General features: G+C 52.1%; 1 protein-coding gene across 1 annotated transcript in view; it reads left to right on the top strand.

The window, feature by feature from the left end:
• RHEB (Ras homolog, mTORC1 binding) overlaps positions 1–13,400 on the top strand; it is a 44,301-nt gene extending 30,901 nt beyond the window's left edge. The window contains exons 4-8 of the mRNA XM_049642145.1: positions 5,326–5,408; positions 6,295–6,351; positions 6,467–6,514; positions 7,099–7,180; positions 12,878–13,400. Of these exons, the coding sequence (XP_049498102.1) occupies positions 5,326–5,408; positions 6,295–6,351; positions 6,467–6,514; positions 7,099–7,180; positions 12,878–12,970 (363 nt within the window). The 3' untranslated portion in view covers positions 12,971–13,400. The remainder of the gene's footprint in view (positions 1–5,325; positions 5,409–6,294; positions 6,352–6,466; positions 6,515–7,098; positions 7,181–12,877) is intronic.
• Positions 13,401–24,505: the final 11,105 nt, after the last annotated feature.

The following is a 24,505-nucleotide window of genomic DNA, read 5'->3' as shown; positions in this document are numbered from 1 at the left end:
CGTTGCGTTCGATTCTTAGAGTTTGTGTCTTTCGTGGTTAAGGTGACTGGTATAATTTATTGCCTAAAACAACTAAGAGTGAAGGGAGCCCTGGTAACAATTATGCTAGAACAGCGGGTGTTAACGGATAGGGTCCTGGGCGAAGAAATAACAGACACTTCGTTCATAGTGGGCCTCTGACTTTACCAAGATCCTGCTTTGCTTTTTATGTCTTCGTTTAGAATTTTTGTTAAAGCTGCTGGAAAATGGGGGTGAGGATGTAAATCAGTAAATCGCTTTTGTGTAATGTTACTATAGAAATTCATTTTATAATAGGCCAGAAGGAGAAACCAGTGTTTCATAGTTTGGAACGTGGGCTCTGCAGTCGTGCTGCCTGGATTGGAATCCTGAACCCTGGCTTTTTTTTTTTTTTTTTTTTTTTTTTTTTTTGGCTAGCCTGGTGACCTTGAGAAAGTTAATGAACCTTTCTTGGTCTCAGATTCTTCATCTGTAAACAGATGATTCTGTAGTGCCCGCCTTCACAGGATTGTTGCATGGTTTAGAGGAGATTGATGAGCTTCCAGAAGCTTGGGTCCTGACTTGTAGATCTTTGATGCTCTTAAGACCAGAGCGATGCCCAGCATGGCAACTCCGTTGATGTTAACGTGACCCTGAATGGGAGGAGTGCAGGTGTCGCTTATCCTTGGAATAGCGCTGTCCTTGAAAACATCTCTCTGGAGAAAATTTCTTTATGTTGACTCCTTATCAGAATAGAAGATGTGTCCCTCTGGGATTCTGCTTGGCACTGAGCGTCACATGCCTGCAACTGTTTTAATGATAGAGTAGTAAAGAATCACCCCGAAAGGATCAGAGATCTTGGGGAGCGGGTGGATGGTGGGAGGGGCGGCGAGAGCAAAGTCCGCGACCAGCTCTGCCTGTCTCGCTCCTTTGGGCCTGTTACTGCCAGATCAGAATAGTTAGAGAATTTTTGCACAGAACGGATCCAAATTCAGCTGCCTCGAATAATTTGTGCTCGTTGCAGCTAGTAGTTCTTCAAGGCTACGTTCAGTTGGGAGACTCTGAAATAAAAGGTTGTGTTCGTATTTATGATGCGTGATGCTAACGACACGCACATGTGCTTTGCTGCGGTTCTGTAACCGCGAACACCTTGTTCTGTGGCAGCTGGACAACACGACACGTTTACAGCTGTTCTTAAATTGGATTCCTAGGGGCTGGGGCTGGGGCTGGAGCGAAGAGTGCCCCATGGCAGGGGAAGGTGATGAGAGGGCAGATTCTTCAAACAGAATCTATAGCGTGTTCGCGGTTGTCACGTTTTAAGAGGAACACTGTCGCAGCAAGTACTATCTACTTGGTAGTTTATGTCGTAGCAGGTTTTGTTGTCAGCAAGGGGAGGGGGTGAACATGGTTCAATACAAGTGGATGGTTTTTAGTTTGCATGAAATACTTTGTTCGGGCCTAATTGAAGTAGACTCAATGACAGGTTAATCGGTGGTGGTCATTTTTTTTTTTTAATTTTCATTTTTTAACATTTATTCATTTTTGAGAGACAGAGCATGCGTGGGGGAGGGGCACAGAGAGAGAGAGAGAGACCCAGAATCGGAAGCAGGCTCCAGGCTCTGAGCTGTCCACACCGAGCCCAATGCGGATCTCGAATCCACAGACCGCGAGATCGTGACCTGAGCTGAAGTCGGACGCTTAACTGACCGAGCCACCCAGGCGCCCCAGTGACAGTCATATTTATAGTGTCAAATCCCCCTTTTTAAAAAAACAAGTATTACGTACTTAAGTCCGGTTTTTAAAAAACAGTAATAAATGCCCGTGTTACAGAACTGGAATAACCCCAAAAGGTAAATAGTAACACTTGGGTCTTTCGGGCTCTGGCTGCCTTAGCTCCAGCCCTCCACGAACAGCCCCGTGACCAGTTTCTAGTAGATGCTTTGCAGATACTCTGTACTGGAACGTACAATTGTAGTTTTATTTTTTCTCTTTTACACAGAGAGTAGCCTATCCCTGCGTCTCCCGTCTTGGAGGTGATTCCACGTGGGTCCCTGTGGCCCTTTTTCCCTCCACTTGCTGCGTAGCGTGTTGTTGTTTGGACGCAGCGTACTTTGTTGACCAACAAGTGGGTCATTTCCAGTCTTGGTGCCACCAGCAGCGCTGCAATCCGTATCTTGTGTCATTTTAGACCGTGTGTGTGTGTGAGGACATGTCGTGGCTGTGGGGTCGCTGGGCCATAGGGTGGCCGCTTACCTTCTCACCAGCAAGGAGCCAGTGCCTGTTCCCCAACACATCCATCAGTGCAATGCATTTTCACGTCTTTGGTTACTCGCCAGTCCGCTAGGTGAAAAATAGTACCCCAGTATCATTTTAGTGAGTATTTTTCTCACGAAGGAGTGTGATCACGTTCTCCTGTTTGAGGGCAAGTGTGTTTCCTTTTCTGGGAATTATCCTGTCCGTGTACTTTGCCCTTTTTCTATTGGGCGGATGGTCTTTGCTGATGGGTTTGACAGACCCCTTAATAATGTGAAGCAAATGCGCATGGTAGGTGATCTGAGCCGCAAGGTTTTGTTTTCAGTTTATGATTTTTGTTGGAAAGGTTCTTAGCCATGAAGAACTTGCTCGTTCTCACATAGTTGAATTTATCATTCTCTTTTCAACTGATTTTATTCTTAAAGAATTCTCCCGTCTACCCTGCACGCAGTTTCCATTTTTAATCTTGCAGTCTTTAATTCCTCTGGAATGTGTTTTTGCCCAAGGGTGAGTTAGAGATGCGACTCAGCCGTTTACCTCCAGAAGCTTCTGATCTCGTTCCCTGCACAGTTTTGTTGAAGGTTACTTTTTCCCTCACTGAGCTGAAGGGCCGGTATGAGCGCATATCCAATCCCCCTGACCGTCTGGGTCTTTGTAGATTTCTGTCTGCTTCGCTCCTGAACTAGTGCTGTACTTATTTTAAGTTTAAAATAAGTAGCTTTGTGCTTTTCACCCACCTGCTTCTACAATTGCTATTTCTCGGAAAAGACACTTTTTATCGGGCTCATGTTACATTCATGTGTTAATTCAGGATCAGCCAGTGGAGACCGTGGAGACCTGCGCGTGAACGCTGAGGACCTCGGCGCACTGTTGCAGTTTTTGAAGTGTTTTATCTCTTGGGAGGATTTTCAGATCTTTTTCAGTTGGAACGTACAGTTTCGTTCTCTTAAGTTTATTCCTAGAAATTTTGTCCTTTTTGGTTTCTGTTACAGCCGGAGGTCCTTTCCTTCCAATATACTTTTTAATGAGTTGTTCCTTGCACCATGCCTCTGAAATGTGATTACTCTTTTCTTATTTTAAGCTTTTTTTTTGTTTGTTTATTTTTGAGAGAGGCAGAGAGAGACTGAGTGCGAGCGGGGCAGAGAGAGAGAGAGAGAGAGGGAGACATTGAACACAAAGCAGGCCCCAGGTTCTGAGCCATCAGCACAGAGCCCGATGCGGGGCTTGCACTCACGAACCATGAAACCACAGCCTGAGCCAAAGTCGGACGCTTAACCGACTGAACCACCCAGGCACCCCATGTGATTATGATTACTCTTTTATTTCCACATCTTCTCTTCAGGGAAAAGGTGATTTGAACTTTGGATCTACTGTAGCTCAGCTGGTGACTAAAATCATTTGGAATGTTGTTTTTAATCTGGGTGAAAAGATCTATCATTCCATCGACAAAAATGTTCTCAAAATTTAACACTAAAATAAACTTGACTGGTGTGCCTGGGTGGTTCAGTCTGTTAAACGCCCGGCCCTTGATTTTGGCTCAGGGCGTGATCTCCCGGTTCGTGGGTTCAAGCCCTGCATCAGGCTCTGTGCTGACAGCTTGGAGCCTGGAGACTGCTTCGGATTCTGTGTCTGTCTCTCTTTCTCTCTGCTCCTCTCCCATCCATGCTCTGTCTGTCTCTCTCTGTCTCTCAAAAATAAATGTTAAAAAAAAGTTGGAGGGGGTGGGGCACCTGGGTGGCTCAGTCGGTTAAGCGTCTGACTTCGACTCAGGTCATGATCTCACAGTTTGAGTTCGAGCCCCTCATCGGGCTCTGTGCTGACCGCTCGGAGCCTGGAGCCCCATTCGGATTCTGTGTCTCCCTCTCATGCTGCCCCTCCCCCGTTCGTGCTCTCTCAAAAATAAACATTAAAAAAACTTTTTTTCTAAAATGAACTCAACTTAGTGAAACTAATCTGAAAGTAATAATGAAACAGACGTTTTATTTTGTGTATGTAGTGAGTGCTGTGATGTAGAAATGCTGTCTTCTAATTAAAGATTACTATTTATGATACCAAGAACTGATAGTAAAACTTACTCTTTGTTGTTGTTTTTTTTTAAAGACACTTTACTGTGGCGAATAGTAATAATTGCGGGCCATCGTGAACATTAGTTATAATCATCCTGTGGACCTGCAAAGTTAACAGAGTCCGTTCTTTGATAAAACGGTGGTTTGACACGATGTTCTAGATGTTCTATGTAACAGCGCTTGCCCGGGATACGCAGCACGTTGACAATTACATTTCACCAGAGAACAAAATGTTTTGTACCAGACAGTGGCGTGCACTAAGGAAAACTGCACTGACATTAGACCTTTAGAATGCTTTTATATTTGAGTCTCCTAAAGCCGCGTTATGAAAGTAGCTGCTGATACATTGTCACATAACGTGTACCTTTGTTGTTCATTCCTAAACTTGCTCGGTAAGTAACTCCTGTGATCCTCGGAAGTCGGGGTACCCCACGTGTAGCGTTTGGATTCTCTTCCTCTCTTCTTCCCCTCTCAAGTGCTGGTAGCAGCCCATTAATGGCCCATAGACTGGCATTCAGGCCCTTGTGATTCAAGTCTCCTGTTCAGGGAACAGGTTTAGTGATGACCTAACACTTTTAAATATGAAAACACAAATTTGTGGAATAAACCAGAAGCACTCGTGAGTTTCCCATGAGATCTCTAAGATTCTGGACTTTTTGTCCATAAAGGAAACGTTAGCGCCTTCCACTGCACGTAAGATTGCGGGACCTGTTGCCCTGCCATTTCCTTCGTCCTCCCCACCAGGACTTGCAGAAGTGATTAGCCTTCTCCCCAGAAGCCTTAGAATGGCCGGGATCGTTTCTGAATATTAGCTTAAAACAATGAGCCGCCCCAAACCAGTCTTAAATAGGTAAGTGTGTGGGGCTATGTGTCTAGAATAATGTTTTAATCTACTTCTTTGTTGACTTTGATTTCTTTGACCAGGTAATATGGGAAAAACTTGGGGTAAAGATTGCTTGTTATGCTTTGTGGAGACTTTACTCAGATGGAATTATTTTCTCTCCCACAGGATGAATACTCCATCTTTCCTCAGACATACTCCATAGATATTAATGGTTATATTCTTGTGTATTCTGTTACATCAATCAAAAGGTACGATCCCCCCCCCCCCCTGCTGCTTGCTTCGAGTTTATTTGCTCTGCATAGATAGCGTTCAGCCGTCTAAAGGATTATGATGGGACTGGTTGTAGTAACGATCAGCCTTACCGGGCTGAATGCGTTTCAGTGATTGGCTTGTGGAGCAAACAGGTTGTTAAGGGGGAAAAGTATCCCGATGAACGTTCTCTTGCACTGCTAGAATGAAAACTGTATTCCTCACCTCCAGCTGCCTAGGTGATCTGAGCTTTTCCGCTAATGGAAATGACAACCACGTAAATTGGTTTACTGTCTGTGCATTTCCACCACGTTAACGTGGAACGCGGGCTGACCGCGAGGGCCCTGTAGCTACAGAACATCCTACGGATGTTTATTCAGAGATTAAAATACGCGTTTATGTGATTTGTCGGACAACTGGTAGAGTTTCCCACCTAATAATCTCACGTACGTCATCTTGAATATTCTCAGTAAGGGTTATTACTCAGTGTCACACGCTCACGTGAAAAGGTTTATAGGAAAAAACTATGAGATTCCTTGTGTTCACTTTATTTTATATTACAGCGGTGAGTCGGTGACATTCCATGTTTTTCCCACTAGAAACATTATGTAAGAAACATGGAGGGGCGCCTGGGTGGCTCAGTCGGTTAAGCGTCCGACTTCGGCTCAGGTCATGATCTCGCGGTTCGTGGGTTCCAGCCCCGCGTCAGGCTCTGTGCTGACGGCTCAGAGCCTGGAGCCTGCTTCCCATTCTGCGTCTCCCTCTCTCTCTGCCCCTCCCCTGCTGGTGCTCTGTCTCTTTCTGTCTCTCAGAAATAAACATTTAAAAAACCATGTAAAAACACCAACTAAGATGGAGGTCTGATTTCATGCTTTTGTTTTACAGTTTTGAAGTGATTAAAGTTATTCACGGCAAATTGTTGGATATGGTGGGGAAAGTGCAGTAAGTAGTAACAGTTTCGTTCTCTTTTGTTAGATGCCCTCATGACAGTAGTGTCTTGTGAACAGGCAGGTCTGGCCCTGGGTTACTGTGGCTTTTTTTTTCCTTCCCTTACTAGAATACCTATTATGCTGGTCGGGAATAAGAAAGATCTACACATGGAAAGGTGCGTACCTTCCGGATGGCGAACTGCTTTCTAAAATGAAGCCTACGCTGATCGCACCGCGGAAGTGCCTTTTGTAATTCTCGTTCCCACGTCGAGAATATTCTCAGCTGTAGCATCTTCTGTGTTCAGAAACGTGGCAGCGATTGTACCTAAGCAGAAGCAGAGCCACAGCGTAAATCTCCCCCCTCCCGCTTTGACGCAGGTGGCATTGGATCGGTGGTCAGGGACAAGGGCCCCGCTCCTGCGGGGCCTCGTCTGGAGAGGGGACTGGCTGGCCAGAGGCCTGCACCCCGTGCCTTTGGGAATCGCCCCGTCCTCGGGTGCTCACAGTCGTGTCCTCTGATCTTGGAGGGCTCGCAGGAGCGCGGGTAACCCAGGAAGGCCGTGTCTGTCCCGTTCCCCGACCCAGGTGTAATTAAAATGCTGCTGTATGTTACACGCTGGGTAGGAATATTGGGCAGAGAGCGGTCTTCCGCTTTGCACGGGAAACGGTCGCTAAAAGTAGAGCCTGGTTCATAAATAATTATAGATGTTTTATAAAGAAAGAGCCAAGTACTTTAATTAGAATCTTCTTTTTCCTTTAGGGTGATCAGTTATGAAGAAGGGAAAGCATTAGCAGAGTCTTGGAACGCAGCTTTTTTGGAATCTTCTGCTAAAGAAAATCAGGTACGTGTTTCGTAGACGGCCTCTGACGCTGCATCCGTCGGCCCCGGGCTGTGTCCCCACGGTCGGCCTGTGGCCCCGCCAGCTGTGCCGCTCCTGCTTCCCCTGTGTCCTTCCCTTCCACCCTCTCCAGCGTCCGTCTTCGGGTGGCTGGCAGTATTCCGCTTAGGACGGGACCTAGAATATTTGTAGGATAAACAGGAGTTGATAGCACGAATTTGTAGACGTTTATGATTATTTTTGTTCTGTATTCAGGGCTGGTCCAGAAATAAGTCCAGACGTAGAAAAGAAGCAGTGATGGTCTTACGTCATTCTGGCAATAATTTTGTGCCCGCACCTACGTCCTTTTTCTGTCGGATGAAATGGGGCTAGATGCATATGTATTGTTTCTAACGTAGAAATTGCAGACAACCGTTTTACAGGCATCTGTTCCCAATATCAGCCCTGCAGATATTCCTTTTTTTTTTTTTTTTTTTTTTTTTTTTTTGGTAAGTTTATTGATTTTGAGAGAGAGCGCGTGCGAGCAGGGAAGGGGCGGGGGGAGAGAGGGAGAGAGAGAGAATCCCAAGCAAGCTTCACACTGGCAGTGCAGAGCCCAGTGTGGGGCTTGAACTCACGAACCGCGAGGTCATGACTGGAGCCGAAATCAAGAGTTGGATGCCTGACCAGCTGAGCCGCCCAGGCGCACCCCCCCCCCTTTTTTTTTAATGTTTATTTATTGCACTCGCTCCTTGAACACAGTGGGCACTTTGAGAATGGCACCCTTCACTCGTGTTCCCCTCTGACCTGTCTTTTCTCTCGTTAACCGCTTACATTCGGACGACGTTCTGTAGCTTTTGCCGTTTTCCAGTTCTGAAAGTATTTTCAACATGTTCTCTGGTTTGATCCTCGAATAAGAGTAGTCGGTGTCCGTTTCTGTGAGGAAACAACAGGTCGGGAAGGGTGGCGGCAGACGGTGGGCCTGGCGCCCGTTCTCCCACCCCTGCCGCTTTTCCCCTGCTCAAGGTTCTGTTCCCTTCTCCCCCTTAGTTCATTCTGGAATCCAAGGCCGTGTCGTTTACCACTGTGCGCTCCCTAATGCCCAGCACAGCGGATGCCTTCGGCGTGCCTGTATGGTAGGGGCTCAGTCAGCCAGGTGCCCCGGGCTCGTCAGATCCCTTGGTCCCTGGGTTCGGATGATGGGGGATATTAAATCTGTGTAATTGGTTCCCAAGTGCCAGCTAACAAGGGATTTATGGGACTCTGCTCAGCTCCTGATTGCACATAGAGAGAACTCATACCAGGGGCTGAGATCGTAAGAGATGCCTTCATTTTCTAATGGAACTAAATCAAACATTTATTAGGTGTCTGGCCTGTCCTTAAGATCATTTAGTTGCACTACCTCATTCTGGAAGGGAGTTTAAGGTCCAAAGATGTAAATGAGTTTTCTTAGATCACTCTTAGATCTATTCATATATGATGTAAGAGCTCAGAGAGTTTAAACCTACCCCACGTTTGGTCCTCTCTGTCTATACCATGCTTTCCGGTGGACAGGAGGAGAAGGACTCTGGCGTGAGCAAAGCATAATAGAGATTACAGTGTTCTTGGGGGGGCGGGGGGACACAGGGGGGGTGTGCTTTGCCGGTTCTGTCGGTTAAGCGTCGGACTTCAGCTCAGGCCATGGTCTCAGTTTGTGAGTTCAAGCCCTGTGTCGGGCCCTGTGCTGACAGCTCAGAGCCCGCTTTGGATCCTCTGTCCCTCTCTCTCTCGCTGCCCCTCCCTTCTCATGTGCGCAGTATCTCTCTCTCTCTCTCTCTCTCTCTCTCTCTCTCTCTCTCTCTAAAATAAACATTAAGAGAAAGTTAAAGCATTCTTGGGGAGGAATAGCCACTGTGGATTACAGAGTCCGTCAATCTCGATTGGAACGTAAAAGACATCTTTGGTCCATTGGAGAGATTTTACTATGTTCTGGATATATTAGGGAAATACTTTCATTTCCTTGGATGCAGTGACAGTACCGGAATGATGAAGAGACTGTCCACATTCTTAGGAAATGCAAACCAAAGTATTTAGGGCCCAAGTTTCCTAACGTCTGCGGCTTACTTTCAAATGGGGCAGTTGGGTGACAGAGCGAGCAAGGACGTTACCGTTTGTTGACTCTAGATGGGGGGCTGGCTGATTGTTAACACGGTTGTTTCCATTTTTCTGTGTGCTTGAAAATCTGCATAGTCACAGTTTGAAGGTGGTCAGAAGGTAAGAACGTCCACTTACAAGATCAGTAAGTCCCGGGGTGTAGTATATGGCATGACTACAGTTAACAGTACTGTGGTGTTTTTGTTTGTATTCGAAAGTTGCTGATGGGCGCCTGGGTGACTCGGTCCTTTAAGTGTCCGACTTCAGCTCAGGTCATGATCTCACAGCTCGTGGGTTCGGGCCCCGCGTCGGGCTCCGGGACGACGGCTCGGAGCCCGGAGCCTGCTGCGGATTCTGTGTCTCCCTCTCTCTCTGCCCCTTCCCTGCTCACGCTCTCCCTCAAAAATAAACGTCAAAAAAAAAAAAAAAAAAAAAATTTACAGAAAGAAAGAAGTTGCCGAGAGAGTAGCTGGCAAAAGTTCTCACAAGAACAACGGTTGTAACCTTGCGGCGGTGGCCGTCAACTTACTGGGGTGATCGTTTCTCAGTGCCCACGACTGTCAGATCGTTACGTTGTGCTCCTTAAACTAACACCGCGTCACGTGTCGGTTACACCTCATGTAAAAAACGTTCGTCAAGCTGGGGAGGGCAGCCGAATGGCCCCAGCCACCTTGGTTCTGTTCGCTGACTTCACTCTTCCTCTCGGGTGAAAATCGGAGGGTCCTTGAGCACTTGTCCCATCGGACACGATAATTAAACTGGCATCGGCAGCAGTGTCGTTCAACTGTTCGCGTAACCCCCGCGCGGAGCGTGCACCGCGTTCCGCGTGTGTCCTTCCTGCCGGCCCCCTCGAGCACGTCCGTCCCGAGCGGGCCCTGCGCTCCAGTGTGACGAAGAGGCAGTGCCTAGGAAGGGCCGCTGCCTCGGGGTCACGTCTCCTCTTGAGAACGACCTCGAATGGTTTGCTTGAGGTGCGTTCTTAGGCCCTTTGGTGTCGGGGTGCAGGCCTCCTCTCTGGTTTACGCCGTACGTCCCTGGAGCTTAAGGATCGTAACGTGATTCTGGACGGGTGTGCTCTTTTGTCTTTGTGTTTCCTGTAGAGGGTAGCCTGGTGCTTTTTGAACACCAGAGAAAAGAGGAATTGTGCCGAAGGCTTAAAAAAGATTCCCACTACTGTCCTTCTCTGCGGCTTTGATACATTTAGCGAAGTTATCGGATAGTAGCCAAAAACATAAAAGAAGGCAAGGGTCCTGCATGGCAGCTTCAAACGTCTTAAGCCAGAGAAGATCAGAGATCGAGTGATCCACTCACTGTGGTCTGTTCTGTGCTGGCCCTGCTGTCCGATTAGCAGGTGCCTTCTCCGACAGGAAGCGAGTCCTTTAAGGCCAGAAGATCTTTGTACCCAAATCGGGTAAATACAACAGTGACCCGCGGTCCTTGGGAAACCCGTGTCCTGGTCAGTTATCTTAAAGGCCTGTCTAGATGTGTCCGCTGTCTGTCACGTCTCTCATACTCCTGCCCACGCCGTCTTGCAATGTGCTAAAGAGATGAGGAGAGCCGAAGCCTGGTGAGTCTCTCGCCGCCCAAAGGGACTCTAATCCCTTACATTAGAGGTGTGAGTGATTCTAACCCAGATTCCTGCCAGGATGCTCACGGCTATTCGAATAGAACAGGGGAGAGAAGTCGTGTAGTAAAGACACACGCACACACACGTGCATACCAGTAGTCATGTGATCAGAGATCAGCCTGTGTGAACCGCTCAAAGGTTTTATTGATTTTCAAATCAATTCAATCAAGTCAATTTTATTGATTTTCAAATTTTCAAGCATAGCTTGTTTGTAACTTGCCTCACGTACCTCGTAAGCGGAGTTCAGTGGGTTTTGTTAACAAAGCCTCGATGGTAAGAGCGATGGGAGTCCGTGAGAACGCTACCCTCTCTTGCTCAACTGGGGGGTGAGTTGGCGGTCCTGGCGTGTTTGTTGTGGCGACCCACGGCTGTACTTCAGCGATGTGATGAAAGAGAGCACACTTGGGCAGAGTCAGATCACACAGATAAGCAAGAAGCATTCCGAGGTTTATCTAGAATGCCAGATTCCAGGCACACCGAATCGGGGAGAGTCTGGCACGGGTTTTTCCAGGCCTTTTTCTGTGCATGTTTGTAGGGTGAAATAAATGACGTGTTTGTACAGTCCTGGGAAAGGAGGAAAGCTTGCTGCAGCCAGCGACCTTGTTTAGAGAAGAGGGTGGGGGCGGGGCAGCTCTCGCCCAGTTAGGGCCACCTCGTCCGCGGCAGCAGGGAAGGAGCGAGAGCAGGTGCGCCCAGGCTCGAGGGGCAGTCAGCTTGGCGGACGGGGATGCAGAGTTCTCTCCTGGACGCTGCGCGTTTTCCCGGCGAACTGTAAGACACAGCAGCCGAGCGTGAGAACGGGGAGAGGCGCTAGAAATTCCAGGAGAAAGGCAAGGCACGAACCTCCATCGGCGTGGCGAGGGGGGCGGAGGGGGGGGGCGCCGAGGGCCCCCTTTGGAGTCGGGGTCCCAGGGAGACAGTGACCGGGTGGGTGCTGGCTGTGGCTGCGGGCAGAGAAGGTGAAGCCGGTGGCGGTGGTGCTGGGAACAGTGAGGGGGACGAGTGGTTAAGGGACAGGGACGTGTCCTCGGATCAAGGAAGCTGGTCCCTGTGGGGCCGAGAATTGTGGAGGTTGGGATATTGAAGAAAAGTGAGAGGGAGAGAGAGAGAAGGAAGGTGGGCACGGTGGGTTCTTGGCCTTGGGTGTTGGAGGGGTGACCGTTGGTATCGACAAGGTCTAGGCGCTGCCCCTCGAGGCCTTTGAGAACAGGGGCATCTTGTGATCGTGGGGGGCTGGTGTCCCGCCTGAGAGGGGATTCCCGGCTTCAGATAACAGTGGCTCCTTGTGAAGGGCCCTTGCGCTGCCCGCCGGGCTGAGAGGCTACCACTGAGAAAGACCGGTCCCCCGGTCACGGGAGGCGAGGAGGTCCCAGGGGCGGAGAGCGGTGTTGGACACAGTGACACTGCCCCAGAAGGAAGGGGGGAGGTGACTCAGGGTTTGCACGTGGCTCGAAGGTGGCTTATAGGATCGCACGGCTGCCTACGAGGCGAAGCTGAGCGTTTTAAGGAAGTGGGAGGCAGAGGTCTGGAGGGTTCGCGAGGAGCAGGAAAAGCCCCCGCCCTGGTTTAGGGCCCGTGGGAGCCGGGCCGTGAAGGGGACACGCGCTGCAGGGGAGAGGGGTGTTCTGATGGGAACGGGAGCCGACGGGTGAGGGGTCCTCATACCGGACCCAGAAGCTCCAGGGGCGCCGTGGGGTCGGGGGAGACCCAGGGGCAGCCTGCAGTGACCGTTGATGACGGGGACCAGAAGCGGGATGAGAGGTTAGTTCTCCGGTCAGGTGGTGTCGGGGGCTGGGCGGTTCTGGGGTCTCTCCGCAGCTGCACCCCCACCCCCACCTGCAGGGGTGGGGGACGGCGGGCAGCGGCGGGCCTTCTTCAGTCCTGCCTGCGGGACTGGCACCAGTCAGGCACCAGGGCTCCACGTTAAACCTATCGCTGTCTGGCTGTGTCTTTGATTTCAGACTGCTGTTGACGTTTTTAGAAGGATAATTTTGGAGGCAGAAAAAATCGATGGGGCCGCGTCACAAGGAAAGTCTTCCTGCTCGGTGATGTGATCCCGCCGCGGAGCCCGAGGACCCCGGGAGCCGATCCTGCCTGCAGAAGCAGACTGCCCGTTATCCTTCAAGAGAAACTCCGCTGCTTTTTCCTTCTGTTAACCTGAAAGATTTCATTTGGGTCAGAGCTTTTTCTGGCCCCACCCACCCCCCTTTCAGATTATGTTAAACTCTGACTCTGTCCAAATGAGTTCACTTCCATTTTCAAATTTTAAGCAATCATATTTTCAATTTATATATTGTATTTCTTAATAATATTATGACCAAGAATTTTATCGGCATTAATTTTTCAGTGTAGTTTGTTGTTTAAAATAATGTAATCATCAAAATGATACATATTGTTACACTACTATTAACTAGGCTTCAATATATCAGTGTTTATTTCATTGTGTTAAATGTATACTTGTAAATAAAATAGCTGCAAACCTTAGTCCCTCGTGCTACCTAGCATGGCTTCTAAGGGAGAATCCCTGGCCTCCTGGGGGTTTGTCTCCCAACCTTGGCCTTGGGGAGGCTCAGGTTGGAGTGCAGGAACTGGTGGAGGGGGTGGCCGCAGGCAGAGGTGAGTGGAGCCTGGGGGCCCGGGACCCAGGGGTTGGGGGGGGGGGGGGACTGGTGGCTGGTGGCGCTCCACCGACGACGTCCGAGGGAGTTAGTCCCCAGGAGTGACCGCCCTCCCCTCCGCCCTCAGAGCGCCCCCCTTGAGCGGGGTGCACGCGGGGGTGCGCCTGGCCCAGCCTTCCCCGCACTTCCCTCGCGCTTGCCCGTGGGTTGCTTGAGGGAAAGGAGGAGTCGGGACCACTTCCTCTCTCTCCTTACGCCAGGCTGGGTGTCCACCGCAGACAGGATCCGGTTCAGACCCCACCACACCGAGTCGTTGCAGGGGTCGGAGAATACGGCCGGTTGAGTGTCGCGTGAGAGACTTCGAGAACCGCCTTCAGCTCCACCGGGAGCCGCAAGGAGGAGGAAGGAGCGTTCGGTGTGCACGGCGGCCGCCCCGTCGACTGTAGGTCCAGCCGAGGTTGAATGGCGCAATTCCTCAAATGTTGAAACACAGTAGTGGGGTTTTTTTTGACAACACGGTATCGTCGCTTGTTACTAACAGGGTTGATCCTCAGGCCTTAGGTTCTATATGGGCATTCGGTGTGGGGGACAGCGCGAGACCCGGACGCAGTGCGTCCCAAGCTTTCTGTGTACGACGGGAACCTCGAGCAGCACGTTCGTGCTGGACGCAGGTTCAGCTGTCTGTCACAGGGGGCCTGGAGGTGGCGTGGTGCTCCTCTCTGTGGCCCGGTTCACCTGGTCGCTAGGTGTTTACCGTTCTTGATTTTTCCGACGTTTTGTTTAAATGTCAGCTCGCGCACAGTGAGGCGGTTCTGAGTGTCGCGAACACCGCAGGGAAATCTGCACCCTTGTCGAGCTCGCATCTGACCTCGCACAGGGCCAGCCAGTCCCGCCCCCCAGGGCGCTGAGCCTGTCCGCAGACGGCCAATTGCCTTACTGGTCGGACAGAGAGCGTCTCGCATGTCCCTCGTGTGTCCCCGAGGCGGGGCGTCGGCTCCACCAGCTGGTTACCCACAGGTGACGGCAGGGGTGGTTGGTGTTACCTGTTTGTGCGGATGTTCGGGTTGGCTCCACTGCGTGAAGAGGGTGCCGCCCCACTTCTAGGGGAGGAAGCCGTCTTAAAGGGGTTCGCGACTGGTTAATGTCAGTAACCAAATCCGTTTTGTGTCCTCTGTGCGAATGTGGTAGCTGGGCTTCTGAAGAAACTGTAGCAAGTGCCAGATTTGACTTAAATTTTTTGTCACTTAATACCGTGTTCAGCCACTTCTGGGCCTTTTTTTTCTTTCTTTCTTTTTTTTTTTTTTTTTAACACGTTTTAACATTTCTGAAATCAAAATGAGCCTTGCGATCAGTGAACAAGCGTTGCGTTGTGAAAGATCACCTATTACTTCTTGGTGCATAAATGTGATTTTAGATTCATTGAAGTACAGGACGTGCAGATATAAAAGTATTCAAAACTCTCCAGCTCACAATAAATACAGTTCTAAAATCACATTACAAATTTAAATGAACGTGATGGAATTTTGCTGAACCTAGGTTGCCCGGCCACTTAACCCTGTCTAGACCGCCAGCCACATCTCCCCCACACCTCTCACGCACGTCACCCCCTTGTCACCACACCGAGTGGTGTTCCTGGTTTCTTTCTCGACCTTTCAGCAGCATGGTACACGGCCGATGACTTTGCAAGCCCTCCCCCTGCTTCTGCAAAACCACGTTCCCCCGGTTTTCCTCCATCGCGCCGTGGGCGCGGGTCTGCTATTTCCTTCTCTGCCAAACCTCAGTGGGCCCTTGCCCTGCCTGCACCCTCTACCCGGATTTCTGTGGGGTTTCTGCAGGCACGGATTTCGGGATTTCGCTAGCGTGTTTCCCGAAGGCTCCAAAGCTCACACCTCCCGCCCTGACCTCTGGGCTTTTCTTCCGTGCCTCCTAGGCATCTCAGATTTATTCTGTGCAAATTGAATACTTGATCAAGCCTCAACCTGGGCCTCCCCCTAGACCATTTCAGGAAATGACACCACTGGCCGCTGGATGCTAAAGCTGGAAAGTGGGGGGAGGGGGCCTCCTCTCCCTCTCCCCTCCCATCTCCCAGGCAGTCTGTCCCCGCTGCACGCTGGCTTCCTGCGGCGGGTGGCACGCCCTCCAAACCCTTCCCGCTTCCCACCGAGTCAGTTTGTTGAAAACTAATTGCCTCATGTCACTCCCTCCTTACAATTCGCTAATAACAATCGTGCCAAAATCGAAACTCCCGACGCTTGAAGCCTAGCACGATCCAGCTGGCGCTTAACGCCACCGGCCACCGAGGCTGTTCTCTGGTCACTCTGGCCTCGGTGGTTCCCAGACTCTCCTCCCTGGACAACGCCCTTCCCCAGGCTTCCCTTCCAGGCCTCCACATGGTTTGTCGAACAGCATGGCACCCGTCACCATCCGTCATGGTGGGTCCTTGTACACACTGCATGTTCGCGGACTAAATCTGCCTGCGACGAAGGCCGTGAGAGGTCTGTCCCCGGGACCTTGACGCCCCCACCAGCCTCTCTCTGAGCTCGGGGCCGGCCGAGAGAGATGTTCCGGTGCACCAGTTTTTAAAAGTAACAAGACTTGTTACTGGTTTATGAAGTCCTCTTTCTGTTTAATTTTTTAAAAATATTTTTTTTTATTTTTACATTTAAGAAAAAAAATTTTTAACGTTTATTTTTGAGAGACAGAGCGAGACAGAGCTTGAGCGGAGGAGGGGCAGAGAGAGAGGGAGGCACAGAATCCGAAACAGGCTCCAGGCTCCGAGCGGTCAGCCCAGGGCCCGACGCGGGGCTTAAACTCACAGACCACGAGATCATGACCTGAGCCGAAGTCGGACGCTTAACAGACTGAGCCACCCCAGGCGCCCCTGTGAAGTCATCTTTGAAATCAAACAGAAGAAAAAAGTTACAAAAACTACATTCACTTATCCTGTCTTGTGTAATTACCTGCCGGTTCCCCTTACTGGCGCTCTGTGATCACCTGGTGACCTCACTCCGGCCCGAGACTCCCTCCGGCACTTTCTGCGGGCACGTCAGCCAGCTGGGAGTTCTCGGGAGTTTTTGTTTATCTCCTTCATTTTTCCGGGAAGACCTTGCAGGATGTCGAGTTCTAGCTGGAGAGTCTCTGCCTCAGTCCTTCCCAACCCGTCTTGGTGAGGTCTGTCGTGAGCGGCGCTGCTCGACACACAGTGCTCCCCCTGGGCTCCGAGGAGAGCCGTTTCAGGTCCCCCTCGGACATCTCATTTTCCAACAGTTTCTTTTCTTTTCTCTTCTTTTTTCAGCTTTTTTGTTATCTTGCTGTTTGCTCCCGTGTCAGCGAAATGCCCGCTGATTGTTTTTGATAGATACCGTGGGGAAAAGCGGGCAGGTCAAGTATAAAGACAAGCTTTGCAAGGTGGTTTTCCAGGGAACTGCTGATGGGCAAATCAGGAGTTTTCTGAGCGTGGGGCTTCCAAAGAGCAGCAACCCCAGCGTGATCCTTCCGGGGGCCGCTAGGTCGCTGGCTTTTACCCAGTTGTGGCTGCTGGTTTTCAAGGCACCTCGGAGTTGGGGTCCGGGGCTGGCCGGAGGGCGAGTGACAATGCCACAGAGCTCACCTGGGCTGAGAATGCATCGCTTTTCTTAAATAAACGCTCCCTGGTTGCTGCGAGCCTTTAGTTGATTTCCAGAGTTCTGGAGAAGTCGATTTTGGGGGGACGGTTTTTGCCAGTGTCCTCACCGGGTTCTCAGAGGCCCTTTACCGCGGGGCCTGTGCTGTCGCGGGGAGCCTCGGCAGGGAAACAGAAGAGTAAGTGAGCCTCTCTGTAGGGCTGCCTTCCAGAAAGTTCCCTTTGAATTCGGCCCACGTCTGCTGCGGTGTGGTTGAAATTCCCCCACCATTCACACGGGGCACTGGGACTGGGACAGCTTTTACTCGCTTCTTGAGCCTACCCCATTAAGGGCTCGTAACGAGGAAGGAGGGTGTCCTCTGCCGTGGCTCGTGTGCACAGCAGATGGCGGCGGTACCCTGTCATCGGGAAGCCAGTCGGACGGCCCAGAACCTACGCCGAGGCCTTTCAGGTTATCGTGTAAATGGAGGCAAAGAGACAATTCCTGGAGAGTTCTGGACTCAGGGAAATGTCTCCGGCTCCCGTGGGCTGCGGCCTCGCCCGAGAAGTGGGCACACTGCCGTGTGCCCCCCTGACCCAGCCTCACGGGTACTGCCCGTCCCAGCATCTCCGGGAGGGAGTGCGTGCTTGCCCGGGACCTCCGGCTGCCTGGGTGACTCCAGTCGACCAAGACTGTTGTGCATATTAATTAATAGGGGCTGCCTGGAAGGCCCCGTACCAGCGGGAAACCAGGATGCCTTCCAAAGCATTCCTCGGGAGATTCCAGAACCGGTCCAAGTCTCCTCCCCCTCCCCCAAGAGGGCAAAGGTTTACGTTAAGCAAGAAAGGTTTGCATTAAGCAGAACTTTTGTGTTCCCCATCTTTATTATCTTTCTGTCCCTTTGATAACAACCTAGTGTGGAGGGGGGCGGGGAGGGTCTGTTCCAGAGTTCCAACCGGAAAGCTGAGACCGGGCATCGGTTTCCACAGGAGGGACCCGAGGCCCAGAGACAGCTCCCCACAATTAGCCCATGAGTTTGCACCGCACCCTGATTTGCACTGGAACCCCAAATAAGTGGAGCATAGATGGGATGAAGACTCAGAACGAGGCAGCCCTGGTCCCGAGTCTCCAAACGTGTGTCTCTGGCCCCCCCCCCCCCCCGCCCCCACACTCTCTGGTCTTGAGTCCTTGATCCATAAACTTCCTTTGGCCCTTGTCACGCCACAAGTATGAGAACCTCGGCTGTCCCCAAAGCCCAACCAAGGGCAGAGTCACAGTCCTGAGGGTTGTCAGCTGCCCCCGTTTTACCTGCTGCCAGGGTCCCGCTGTTTCTGGAGCTCCCCGAGCGTCCACTCCGTGTCGCCAGCAGCAGTGGGTATGACTCCGGGATTCCTGCAACGTCACAAAACTAGAGAGGCAAGACAGAGGGGTGCCCGGGGGGCTCGGGCGGTTAAGATTTCTGCTCAGGTCCTCGACTCACGGTTTGTGAGATCGAGCCCCGCATCCGGGCTCTGTGCTGACAGCGTGGAGCCTGCTTGGGATTCTCTTCCTCTCTCCCTCTCCCTCTCTCTCTCTCTCTCTCTCAAATAAATAAACGTTAAAAAAAATTAGGGGTGCCTGGGTGGCTCGGTCGGTTAGGCGTCCAACTCTTGGTTTCCGCTCAGGTCGTGATCTCACAGTTCGGGAGTTCGAGCCCCGCACCGGGCTCTGCACTCGCGGTGCGGAGCCTGCTTGAGATGCTTTCTCTCCCTCTCTCACCGCCTCTCCCCCACTCACACTGTGTCTCTCTCTCAAAATATGTAAACTTAAAAAAAAAAAAAAAAAAAGAAGAAGCCGGAGCGCCTGGGTGGCTCATTCGGTTAAGCGTCCGACTTCCTCTCAGGTCACGATCTCGCGGTTCGTGAGTTCGAGCCCCGCGTCGGGCTCTGGCCCCAGGTGTCAAGGACACCTCGATCTCCCGCCGCGCTAATAAAGGAAACGCAGGTCCCTGTCTGGACCCACAGAGCTCGGTCTCCATCACACCTGCAGCGGAGAGTGTCCTGCTCTGAGGAGAGGCCGCCTGCTCCCTCAGATTCCCAGCGGGGACCCCAGTTTCCATCCTCCAAGGAGAACGATGGTGCGCACGGGAGTCAGCCGGGCTCCCGAGGCCCCTCCGGCCCCCACGTTCTGGTACAGCCTAGGAAAAGGGCTTGGCTTAGATTTCCGAGATAGGAAGTTTTCCAGGAAATAGCAAAGGATTCTGGAAATATTGCGGCCTCAGCAATCGGGACCTTTCACCCAGTTCATCCTGCCACCCGAGAACGGCCCCGGGTCCCGGTGGGGGCCTGCACCTCTTGATATCTGATTTTACAGAAACAAAACAGCTCCCGCAGGGAGAGGCCACACAGGAGGAGCTGGCTTCCGAGTGTTCTATCTTTGTGTTCCCTCTTCCAGCCCCCGTCTCGGTAGATGAGCAAGGAATCCGGGTCAATCAACACCGGAATCTCTGGCTTTTGTATGGGGCAGGGCTGTGGGGTTGTTACGTCCGGAACTTTACCCTAAAAGGCCTTACGCGGAGGGCCAGCCCGGTGTGGACAGCAGGAACAGCTGGGAAGGTTCCACTCCTCGGCTCTGACGCGGGGAGTTTTTATTGTCCGGTAACAGGAACCACTCCGAGGCACGACCTCTTCTGTGCCTATAACCGGAGCGTCGCGTGAGAAATGTTGGGAACGGTTTGATGTCCGCCACTGAGGCCCAGGGGCCGCCGCCCCACCTCGGGTCGGCGGTTCTCGAACATGGGCCTCAGAGGCACCTGAAGGTAAGACGCACAGGGGCCTCACCCTAGAACTTCCGATTCTGGGGGTCCAGGGTGGAGCCCCAGACATCCTCGCGTCTGACAAGTGTCCAGGGCCGTGGCTGCCACTGTTGCTGCTGGGCCAGGGGCCACATTTTGAGAACCACGGACTCAGGCCATGATACCTGCAAAGAAGGGGGGCACAGGCCAGAGTCCCACGCGCGCAGGATCTCACAGTGTAGGGGGGTGACCTACCTCTCGCTTTGCCTGGGACCCGGAGGCAGCTGTAGGTTGAACTGTATCCTCCCCAAAGCTGTATTGAAGTCCTGGTTCCGGGTACCTGTGAACGTGGCCTTACTTGGAAATAGGGGCTTTGCAGAGGTCATCAGGTTGAGTGGGGTCACACCGGAGCAAGATGGGTCCTAATCCACTGACTGACGTCCTTAAAAGAAGAGGAAGTTTGCCAGATTGAAGGCAGAGGTGAAGGCAGAGATGGGCGGGGAGGAGGCCACAGGCCAGCCACACGAAAGCAGAAGCATGGAACATTCTCCCTCGGAGCCTCCAGAAAAGGAACCCAGGCTGTCGACATCTGGCCTCCAGGACCGTGAGGGGCGGTAAATTCCTGTCGTTTCAAGCCCCCCCAATTTGTGATTCTCTGCTGGGGCTGCCCTAGGACCCTCCCACAGGGGCAGTCTCGCAATGTGGGACTTTCACTTTTTTTAAAAATCTCTTTAATGTTTATTCATTATTTGAGAGAGAGAGAGAGAGAGAGAGACAGAACCAGTGGAGGAGGGGCAGAGAGAGGGAGACACAGAATCCGAAGCAGGCTCCAGGCTCCGAGCTGTCTGTACAGAGCCCGATGCGGGGCCCGAACCCACAAACTGCGAGCTCAAGTTGGATGCTTAACCGACTGAGCCACCCAGGTGCCCCGGGTCTTTCACTTTTAGAACTAGGACAGCTCGAGGCGCCTGGGTGACTCAGACAGCTGGACAGCTCAGGTCATGATCTCCAGATCCATGAGTTCAAGCCCCATGTCAGGCTCTGTGCTGACAGCTCAGAGCCTGGAGCCTGCTTCAGATTCTGTGTGTGTGTCTCTCTCTCTGCTCCTCCCCCACTCACATTCTGTCTCTCTCTCTCTCTCTGAAAAATGAATAAACCTTAAAAAATTTTTTTTGACTGAGGCACGTGGGTAGCTCGGTTAAGCGTCGGGCTTCGGCTCAGGTCATGATCTCACAGTCCATGGGTTCGAGCCCTGCATCAGGCTCTGTGCTGACAGCTCAGAGCCTGGAACCTGCTTTGGATTCTGTGTCTCCCCCTCTCTCTGCCCCTCCCCTGCTTGCACTCTGTCTCTCTCTCTCAAAAATAAACATTTAAAAAGTTAAAAAAAATTTTTTTGATAAATAAATAAAACTAGGACAGCCCTTGGGGCACCTGGGTGGCTCTATCCGTTGAGCATCCGACCCTCGGCTTTGGCTCAGGTCATGATCTCAGGGTTGTGAGATCGAGCCCCACTTCAGGCTTGGTTCTGACAGTGCGGAGCCTGCTCGGAATTCTCTCTCTCTTTCTCTCTGCCCCTTCGCCGCTTGCACTGTCTCTCTCTCAAATAAATAAATAAAAATTTTAATGATAATAATAAATAACACCAGCACAGCTCTGGCAAACCGGAGCCCCTTGGCTAGGACATCCTAAAGGACACATGGCCAGAACTCTCCAGTTTACAAACGAGGAAGCTGAAGTTCAGAGTTGTGACCTGTTGTCCAGTCTGTTTGGGCCGCTGTGACGTGGAACGCCACAGGCTAGGGGGGTCAGAGCAAGATATTTGTCATCGTCCGGAGGCGGGGAGTCCAAGATGAAGGCGTGAAAGCCCGGGCAGATTTTGGTGTCTGGTGATCGGCGCTTCCTGGTTCCCAGACAGCGGTCCTCTGGCTGTGTCCCCTCATGGTGGAACAGGAGCTTTTGCCCGAGGGCACTACGGCCATTGGGCGCCTCCCAGAGGACCCACCACCCCCTCATAGCGTCACCTTGTAGATCCACTTGCCACACATGATTCGAGGGGGACGCGTACATTCAATGCATCGCACCTGACAAGGATCACCTAGCAAGTTCATGTGAGACCCAAGCCTCGCACCCGTTTTCTAAGAGTTGACCGTGATCCCCGGATGAGTCACATCCGTGTGAATGCATAACGTGTATACGCGTGTGTGAATGTGAGTGGCCGTCCGACCAAGCCATCCAGGGTGTGGTGGGGGCTCTTTGTGCAGATTCAGATGCAGTAAGGCCGGGGCAGAGCTCTGAAAGGTGCATTTCTTGGGGCGCCTGGGTGGCTCAGTCGGTTGAGTGTCCGACTTCAGCTCGGGTCATGATCTCATGGTCTGTGAGTTCGAGCCCCACGTCCGGCTCTGCGCGGACAGCTCGGAGCCTGGAGCCTGCTTCAGATTCTGTGTCTCCCTCTGTCTCTGCCCCTCCCCCACTCATGCTCTATCTCCCCCAAAAATAAACATTAAAAAAAAATTTTTTTTTTTAATGTGCATTTCTGACAAGTGCGAGGTGATGCTGATGCCCTGGGACCAGAGGCCACGCTGCCTCGGTTTACACAACCCCTCAGGAGGGTGCAGCCCCTGGAATAAATAAAGATCGTGCACCGCTTGCCCGGACGACGGAGACCCACGTTCTCACCCTTCCTCTGCCACCAGGTGGACGGTCCACATTTCTGGATTCACCTTTGTGTTTCCATCTGCAAAATGAAGAATCATTTGAACTGAATTGGTCGTTCCCAACTATGCATGCTTCAAGCTGCATTAAGGTGTTCTGCTGCGAGAATTTAAATTTCCCACTTTTTGGCCAAAATAAAGGTGTTTTGTTTTTTTCTAATTTTTTTTTAACGTTTATTTGTTTTTGAGACAGAGAGAGACAGAGCATGAACAGGGGAGGAGCAGAGAGAGAGGGAGACACAAAATCCGAAACAGGCTCCAGGCTCCGAGCTGTCAGTACAGAGCCCGACACGGGGCTCAAACTCACAGACCATGAGATCATGACCTGAGCCGAAGTCGGACGATTAACGGACCAAGCCACCCAGGCGCCCCAAGGTGTTTTCAATTTTAAGGCTGTTTTCCCTACAGTTTTTTTCTTTAACGGGTAGCAGGTGCAGCCACGTGCGGTTTTGATTGGATCCCAAATTATACATGGATTTTCCACGTATCAAGTCTTCCGCCAGGCCTGGTAGCATCCCCGGGGTGGGGGCGGGGCGGGGGGGGGGCGGGCAGTGAAACCCGCCGACGGAGCCTTCAGTCCACCGGCCAGGTTTGCACTGTCGCCCCCTAGAGTCTGAGAGAGGCACAAATCTCGGTGCTGATTTCTTCTTCCCCATTTCCGGACCCTCTACACCTCCCACCCGTGGATGGGGTCCCAAGGCCTGCCCTCTGCCCATGGGGCACACACGACAGAGCAGGCCAGTGCCCCACGGCCACTCACAGTTGCTGGTTGTGACCTGTGACCGGTGCCAGCGACCTGAGAGGCTTTCCATGTTTTCTCCCTCATTTTCTGAGGTTCGGGGTGAAGGAAGATCTGAAAGCAGGGCTCCCTGGGAAAGGGAGGGGAACCGGACCCACTGCGAGATGCTCTGCCCTGGGTTCTGCGTGTTAAGCGGCTCCAGGCAGGAGGGAGGGGACAGAGATGGCATAATGTGCCCCTGGTCAGCCAGGTGTCCTGGCCCCAAGCCCTGGAAGGAGGAGCTCTGTGGGATTTGAGGTTCCGATAGAGTGAGTCCCTTTCTCTGTTCCCACAGACCCCAGCTTTGAGGGGGGCCAAGGGGCCGTGTCTTTTAGGCTTTCTGGTCCAACTGGCCACCCCAGAGTATAGCCCTCACCCTGCCACCGTCTCCCGATGGGTGACTGGCCACCAACAGCTCGAGTGTGACCCTTCCTGAGGGCACCATAGCGCCTGGTCTTTGGGCTCACGCACACCCTCGTTTCAGACAGGTGTCCATCCTGTCCACCTGCTGCCCTCCGCTGGACCCTCCTGGATTCGAATAGGAAGACACGGTGCTCCCGGCTCCAGGCTCTGAGCGGTCAGCACAGAGCCGGACACGGGGCTTGAACTCACGAACCGCAAGATGGTGACCTGAGCCGAAGTCGGACGCTTAACCGACTGAGCCACCCAGGCGCCCCTGCACTCTAGTTTGGAGGCGCCCCTGCACTCTAGTTTGGATCCAAAAGCAAAACCCCTTTCCCGGTGTGAACTCCACAAACTTATCCTATTTGTGACGCTACTATGGAAATCACGTCCCCACTAGATTAGCCAACTGTGCCCACATGACCTGCCTCTTTCTGCCCATTTTGCCCCTGCCCCCAACTGATGGGGTGCCCCCTCCCCAGTTCTCAGCCACCATCAAGACTAAGACCATGTGGGGCGCCTGGGTGGCTCAGTCGGTTATGCATCCAGGTCTGGGTTTCGGCTCCGGTCATGATCTCACGGTGTCATGGGTTTGAGCCCCATGTTGGGCTCTGCGCTGACAGCTCGGAGCCTGGAGCCTGCTTCACATTCTGTGTCTCCCTGCCTCTCAGCTCCTCCCCTGCTCATGCTCTGTCTCTCAGTAAT

The sequence above is a fragment of the Panthera uncia genome, chromosome A2 (genome assembly GCF_023721935.1).
Source record: "Panthera uncia isolate 11264 chromosome A2, Puncia_PCG_1.0, whole genome shotgun sequence".
NCBI classification, from domain to species: Eukaryota; Metazoa; Chordata; class Mammalia; order Carnivora; family Felidae; genus Panthera; species Panthera uncia.
Note: the sequence above shows the minus strand (reverse complement) of the source record. Positions and strands in the feature narration are given on the sequence as shown.